Genomic DNA, 8,130 nt, shown 5'->3' with positions numbered 1-8,130 from the left:
TTGATGCCCTAGACAATCGGTCAAATGCTGCCTTGATGTCAAGGGCAGTCACTCTCACCTCACTTCTGGAATTCAGCTCTTTTGTCCATGTTTGGACCAAGGCTGTAATGAGGTCTGGAGCAGAGTGGTCTTGGTGGACCCTACAGGTCTTTAAAGAGGTGTTCCACAATTTTCTTTCTAGCGCATTTCAATCTTTACCATGTTAATTTACATTCCAGTGAATAGAAATGAATTTTGCACAATCTTGAGTAGGATTTGCTATTGTCAGAGGTGATCTTTAGTTAGTTGTCCTGTAAACACTTTTACAATAAATCACATTTTTAAACATTAAAAAAATCCAAAATGGTAAATGAAACAATATTTTTATATTTGCTTTAAGTTGCCATTTAACAGCATATAGTTCATTTGATTTATGTAAACATTTCACATCACTATCATTTTCTTGAAATGTACGTTTTATTTTGAAGTACAGTAGCCACTCACTATAACTCTAATATATACATAATTTACTAATCCTCTGACATAGAACACCTTCTATTTTCTATTTCCCCCACACTATAGTCCAATTTGTACATAAAGGTCCCATAGACAGCATTATAGAGAGGGGCTACTGTATATTAGTCACATATTATAAAACAGCATTTCTGTCAATATTCTTACAAAGCTAGTTACACATAAATTTAACAGGATAAACAGACTAAAAACAATGATGATGTCCACTATTACATCTTTGATTTTTTTTTAATCCTACAAATTCCAGTGATCTAGTTTGCCTGCATCAGGATGAGGATTTTCGTAGTGATTCTCGCAGAAGTAGTTTTACCAAGTCCAAAACTACCTTGATGTTCTGAGGACCAAATCCATGTGTGATTAAATTATATGGATGTTCCTGCCATATAAATTTGTCCATGATTGAATCAAGATCTTCAATTACCTTTCTGGAGAAAATTAAAGAACTTGGTAAGCCTACATGAGAACTTTATAGGTTTTTTCCCCATTAAATACACTTCTGTAGAATAAAATCAGATTACAAATAGCATTTTCTGGAACTTACAAACACAGTTCATACGAAAGTCATATCCTTCTAAAGTTTCAACTGCAGCAGTGATTACCCCACATTAAGCGAAATAACAAATACAAAAGATAATGATAAACACTCAGCTCCACATGACAAAGTCAAAATAGAACCAACTGAAAAAAAACAATTGATAAATTTCATGAATTTTAGTTTTTGATATTTCTGCCTTCTGAATGCAGATTTCTTGATACTTAGTAAATGTACTTGTTAGTTATCATTCATCATCTAAAAGATGGGAAATCCATATTGTTAAGTATCTTAACTGGAGAGAAGGGGATGAGAAATAAATAAACTGAGAAATATTAGCAATGTTTCACCAAATAAAATACTGTAAAAAGCTTAATGAGTACATTTCTGCAAGGAAGTCCAGGAATCAGGTTCAAATGAAATTAGCAGCAGATGGAAATAAGATTTTTTTGGTAAACCTTTGTGCTCATCAAGGTGAGGCCCATCACTATAGGAAAATTAAACATTTCCTTCTCATTTCATAGAATCATACAGCACAGAAGGAGGCCAGTTAGCCCATCGTGCCTGTGTCAGCTCTGAAAGAGCTTTTCAATTCGTTCCACTCCCCTGCTCTTTCACTTTAGCCCTGCAAACATTTGCTTTTCAAGTATATATCCAATTCCCTTTTGAAAGTTACTATTGAATCTGTTTCCACCACCTTTTCAGGCAGTGCACTCCAGATTATAATGACTTGTTGCATAAAAAAAATTCTCATCACCCTCTGGTTCTTTTGCCAATGATCTTAAATCTCTATCCTCTGGTTACTGACCCTCCTGCCAATGGAAGTAGTTTCTCCTTATTTATTCTATCAAAACTATTCATAATTTTGAATACCTCTACTAAATCTCTCCTGGTCACGTGTCCAATCCTCGAACAGCTCCTGGATTCACTTCCTCTCCACAACCTGGGCATTGGCTTGTTGATGCTCCAAGCGGACTACAAGTCAATTTTAACCCACATTCATCTCTCAGGCTTTAACTCTGGACTCTCTCTTGTCTTTTCCATGTCCTCTGTTTACAAGTAGGACATGTCTCTCCTATCTCTGCCACACTTACGTAACCTAAATTCCTTTCATGTCCATTCGCGTGCACAGTTTGGCTCTTGCTCCGGAACTGAGAATTCCATTTCCCTATATTTTTTTCCAGTTGGCTCCTCTCTAGCTCTTATTTCCTGTTTCCTTCCCTTCCAGTCACCCCACCTTTCATTCCCTCCCCTCTTCGGTACTACACCAACCCATCACTACTCCTCTGCCTTTCTACTCTCCTGCAGCCATCCTAGGCTTTAATTACCCCTTGGATAAACCCACAGCTACACTGTGCCTCCTGCAGCTTTCTCTGGGGGATGGGGGGAGCATCGAGGCACTTGCTTTGCCTCCTTACGAGCAGCAACCTCCAACTGCCTCATCCTCCTTCCTCACTGATCTTTCCACTCAATGCACCCGCTGGGGTTTAATCTTGTGAACGTCCTTCCCATCCTGCTCACTCAGCCTACCACATTCTCCTTCGACTCTGCCAGCAGATCAACAATCAATGTCCCTCTCCACATTTTCCTCCAGAAACTCTTCACTTGCAAATAACACTTTTGCCACACACAACCTTATTATAGACAATTGCATTGAGATCATGACTTTGACTAAAACTTAGCTCATGGGTGGAGACAACTTGTCCCTTACTGCCTGGCTATACTTTCCACCAGTAGTTCAGCCCAAACCACCGTGGTGGTGGTATAACTATGACCAAATCACACCTTCTCTTCATTCAAGCACCTCACCTTGTTCCACTCTCCCCACCCCAATTCTCCTTTAAAATCCTTGTTCTCTACTACTCCCCCAAAGTTTCTCCCAGAGATATCCACCCTCCTTTCCTCCCTCAGCCTCTGTACTGAGTGACTCCTCATCCTCGGCAACTTCAATTTCCATCTCAACTCACTGTGCCTTCTCTCCTGATTTCACAGCCCTCCTTCAAACTCTCCCTCCATATAAACACTCCTATCCGTATTCATGGCCACACACTTGACCTTGCGTCTCACAGGGTATCTCTACTCCCATTGTCTTGATCTGCCTCAGAAGAGCAAGTCCTACTACAGATGGGATGGGATTAGGGCTGCTGCTAGTGTAGAAGATAACACCAACACAGACTGGTTGGGCCGAATGGCCTGTTTCCATGTCGTAATTTCTATGTAATTCTATTTATACCCGTTCCCCACTATCCACACCAGCCATACTTTTAGCCTGAATGATACTGCCAATACAGGAAACTTTCAATTTACCAGCACCTAAATAACCGGAAATCTCGGTTAACCGGCAAAATTCAGGAGTAGGTTCAGGTAAGTTTTACTTCATATTCTACTTGCCTTCCTTCATCTGTTGCTGTGCAAGGGTGTGGCTGCAGCTGTTGCTAAGCTACAGAGACGCTTGGAACTTGTGGCCATTGTTCTGCACTTGTTGCTAAGCAACAGGGTTTGTTGCTTTATACGGAGCTGTCAGCTCTCCATATCTTTTACTATAGCTTTCGGTTATCCGGAATTTTTGATGAACCGGCACCACGTCGGTGCCAGATTAAAAAAAGTTTCCTGTATAATGCTAAATTAGGGGCAGTTTTGTGATGTGGCCCAGTGCCCAAGCAGAGCTGGGTTGGGATTGATGAAATTCACTTTACACAGGATTGTTATAGCCAGCAGGCAGACAAGAGGTTCTACCCAGTAGACTTGCTGGATTGATAACCAGGACACAGAAGTGAAGTATAGTGTGCTAGCCCACCGTGCCAATACTAGTGCTTTTGAAATAAAACAGATGAAGGGTTCCAACTGAAATATTAACCCATCTCTCTTCCTCTTTCAGTTTCTTACCAACATACAGTACATTGCCAGCATTTTCTATTTCTATTTCAGTTTTCCAGCATTTATGTATTTCTTTTCATCTTCGTAAGTGGTACGATTTACTCAAACAGTTGGACATTTATTTATTCTCGTAATTCTCCACTCAGCCACACTGCTGTGGAGAAATTATGAATAAAAGCCAAGTACTTTCCAACTGTAAATTGGGCAAGATTGGAAGGAGATTTATTCACAGATTGCTTTTCCATGTGTCCTTGTACTTAATTTCAGAGTGGCACTGCTGGATACTTGGTAGCAGGTTACTTGCCTGCCCCATCAGCAAGGGATGTGTGTTGTTTGGGAGTGACTCCAGAGAAGCAAACGTTAAAAGTGTCAACAGTACAACAGAGATAGAACTATATTGAATAGATTAGACAAATCATTAATCTTTTCAAACCTCTGAAGCTTTGAGAATGTGTGCCCCCACCCCCCAGTGGCAAATGCCCTGAAAACAGGCTCTGGGGTCACTATGCCTTGCTGAAATGCAGTCAAAAGTCAAATCTTGGGCCAACTGTCCTGATTGTTTGCTGTTGTTGCAAAGCTTTTATTTGCATAATGGATTTTTTTTTTTACAGCTCTGGCTCAGTTCCTCAAATTTTCTGTCAGCAACTTGAAAGGCTGGTACCTCCCAATCTAATCTTCAGGTGAGAATCATCTAATACCCTTCTACTAATATACATTACCTTCTCATCCACTGGGGTATTGTACAGCATTTAACATCTAGCTATTCCACAGGCTACAGCAACAGAGCTGCAAGTATAAATCACATTTGGCCCATCATGACTGTGTCGGTGTTCCCTTTCCAACTGGAGCCATCTACTCTAATCCCATTTCCCTGTATTCTTTTATATTCTTCCTTTATAATTAACTATCCAATTCTGTTTTAAATGATGTTATAGTCCCTGCCGCAATTGCCACTTGTGGGAAAGCAGTTCATGTCCTAATAACTCCTCTGTTAAAAAAAATTCTAACTCCTTGTTTTTCCAGCGACAGTTTCAGTCTATACTGTACCGCCTTAATACCAGTTTGCCAACCAGCAGGAACAATCTTTTACTATTTACCCCGAAAAAACCTTTCAGAATTCTGAAAACATTTATTAGATCCTTTAACATTCTTTGTTTCAATTAGAAAAGCCCCAATTTTTCAAGCTTTTCTTCCTAGAATTATGCCTGGAATATGATTATTATGGAGTCTCTGCTGTACCTTTTCCATGCTTCCTATTTGAAACCTTCTCTTGTACACCACTTTTCTAGCCATGTGTTGACACATCTAATCTGTTCCTCCCTAACTCTCCACCACGGGTAATTCTGATAGTGTCTTACTTTTAAGATAACCCCTTACTCAAAAAAGATAACTGTGGATACAATACTCTATTATAGGGCTACTTTTTGCTTTAAATTTTCCAATACCATAAACAATCAAAAGGAAAAAGAACAGGATCAAAAAAGTATCAGGGAGCTTGCATAAATCACACTATTGAGAGTAGTATAATTATATGGACAGTAGTATAATTATATGGACAATCAGTAACAACTTCCTATTCATACTTACATTACAAAAGGATTGTAATAACCCTCCACCAATCAGATAATGCCCTAATCCTGCTAATGCTAATGAGAAAGTACTGAGGAATGCAGAGGGCCAGGTCAACTTTGTGTAAAACGAGTATCCATTTTGTAATGATCACTAACACTATAACAAGTTAAAGAGGTTCAGGTACGTCAAAACCACTTGAAAGGTCCAAATATCAATCTTGTGACAATCAATGTTATAAAATGAGATATCTGTCTTTCAGTTGCTCCTTCTGACGTGTTGGTTACATACAGCCCAAGTGCAGATATTTTGTTCAGGGTTCCTCATGTGACATTATGAAGTTTTGCTCTATTGTAAATAAGGAGTGCTGTCCTAATTTACTGTTTGTAATGTTCCTGGAGTAAACTATAATGTCATATAAGGAAGAGTTCTAAACAAAACGTCTGCTCCCACACTATCTCCAAATATGAAATACTAACAAGGGACAAAAGAGAGATAATCAATAGTACAACTATTTATCGTAATAAAATAAATTTAGGATTCTAGGATATTTAGTAGGATATACTTCCCCTGTAAAATACTATTTTAATTGTTAAAAAGTGTAATGTTTAAGAATGTTAGAGTAGTTTAAGAATCCAATGTGAACTAGAAAAGTCAACACTTCTTACAAAGATTGCCTTATGCAAACAATTTTGGATGATGAGGACTGGTAAATCATTCAAAAGATAGCTCCAATATGACAGAATGGAAATACACAGACCTGGAACTGTGCCTGCAAACTAAAACCTGTGAAAAATTCACTCAAAGTTTTGTTTTATTTTGCATTTTGAATTTAAAAGTAAAGCTGTGACATAGCTACAACAGATAGAAACTACCTCAGCAATTAAATGTTTTCAGTTGCAAATACCTAATTAGTTTACAATGAAGTTAGAATGAGTCCAAATCTTTGCTAAAGTTGTTCCAACCTGAATGACATCAGTGTTTACTTCCAACACGTACACATCCACTTAAAAGAAACCGAAGAACTGGTGACAAGTTATAAAAATTCAGACATGTATGAGCAGAAGGCAAGAACAGTTCCAGGACTGACCTTTTTGTATTCCCTTTATTCTTTAAAATTAAATACTTAAAAAAAAGTTATCAAAGTAACAGATATCAATGTGGGAGAAACAGTACTTTTTCTACTTTGGGTACCCAGCATCAGCATTAGGAAATAGGGTCAGATGGCTAGATTAAGGGTAAAATGCTCGCCATTCACCTCTACCTCAGAAAAACACCACATATGCAACAGTATAAATTTTTCAACATCCAACCATCCTTAAAAACTGTGAGGTCGAGATTGCAAATTTTGTGATATGAGCCAGTTTACAAGTTTCAAGTTTGTCTTAGATATTCTCTCTGGTACTGCAGTGTTGGTCACTCCTGTAAAGGCCCAAACAAAAGCTGCCATTCAGACATATATCTGAACAAATCCCATCTTTCTATTTGATTTGAGTAGCTGTTCCTCCCTCTGGCAAAATGATCGCAATATTGTATGAAGTTAAGCTGGAACATGATTTTTGAGAGTGATGTTGGTTTTTAACCCCTCTAAACCCTGAAATACTTCATGGTTGTCAAAGATTGCTGGAAAGAATTATGCAGGTGAGTTAAATCTTACCCCTTTCTTATTATATGTTTGGCTGTACATGGGGAAATTTCAGGAAGGGGAGCTGACATTTGTTATCATAGTAGCTATTTTGTTCAGTATTTCTGCTGTGGAAAAATATCCACTCATGAAGTTCAGACATAAGCTTGCACTGAACCAATCACAATCACAAAGTTCACATGAAACCAAGCAGACGCTACAGACAAAAATGTTACCAGATAGGATATATTATGCATTATAAAATCTTACCTAAAGTAACAAATGGTCACCAGTAAATTCAAGACAGTTAAAAAAAGGTTTCACCTGAAATGGATTAAAATTGGACAACCTGGCTGCCTGTTTGCTTCAATGATTTGATGGGGATAAGAAGGAAGGGTCAGAAACCCCTATATCATATTTGTGTAGAATAACATTTCAATTGGAATCAGTCATGCAGAAGCTGATAGCCCATTTTGCATAATGACTCAATGTTCTCATTATTAAATCAAGTTCTGGTGTTCTTAAAATTAGCCATAACATCCTATTCACTCCATCACAAAAATACCCTTTAACTCAGTTGTTCCAATCTATTTTGTATGCTGTATATTCAAGATACTTTCTCCTTTGAAAATTATATTATTGTAAACTGCACACATTAACTATTCAATACTTCTTTCACTCCAATAATCTTATCTTGTACTATGATTTCCATGAATTATGGAAATTCACTTTAAAGTAAAAGTACAAGAAATGTCTGACTGTGATTAGGAAGATAGCTGAAGATTTTGAAAGGACTTTTTGTACTTTCTGACATCTTCCAGATAAAGTTCAGCACTTTGTTTAAAAAAAAATCAAGCTGCCACAATTTAAGAGGCAGGAGGGTAAATTTAAGAATATGGAGCCTCACCCGCCAGGAGCGTACATCAGCAAACCACAAGCTCACTACCCACCATTTTCTGCCAGTTCGTAAAATCAGCCCTATAGCTTTCTAGCTACTAACTGGCTGCTCATGAAT

At 38.1% G+C, this 8,130-nt stretch overlaps 1 protein-coding gene across 1 annotated transcript in view; it reads right to left on the bottom strand.

Annotated features, from left to right (window-relative positions):
• Nucleotides 1–345: 345 nt before the first annotated feature.
• LOC147122102 (uncharacterized) overlaps nt 346–8,130 on the bottom strand; it is a 44,447-nt gene continuing 36,662 nt past the window's right edge. Inside the window, exon 7 of the mRNA XM_085982848.1 lies at nt 346–934. Coding sequence (XP_085838974.1) covers nt 779–934 — 156 coding nt within the window. The 3' untranslated portion in view covers nt 346–778. The remainder of the gene's footprint in view (nt 935–8,130) is intronic.

The sequence above is a fragment of the Somniosus microcephalus genome, chromosome 3 (assembly GCF_052327205.1).
Source record: "Somniosus microcephalus isolate GS21.2 chromosome 3, FLI_Smic_1.0, whole genome shotgun sequence".
NCBI lineage: Eukaryota > Metazoa > Chordata > Chondrichthyes > Squaliformes > Somniosidae > Somniosus > Somniosus microcephalus.
This window is presented reverse-complemented; position numbering and strand designations above follow the sequence as displayed.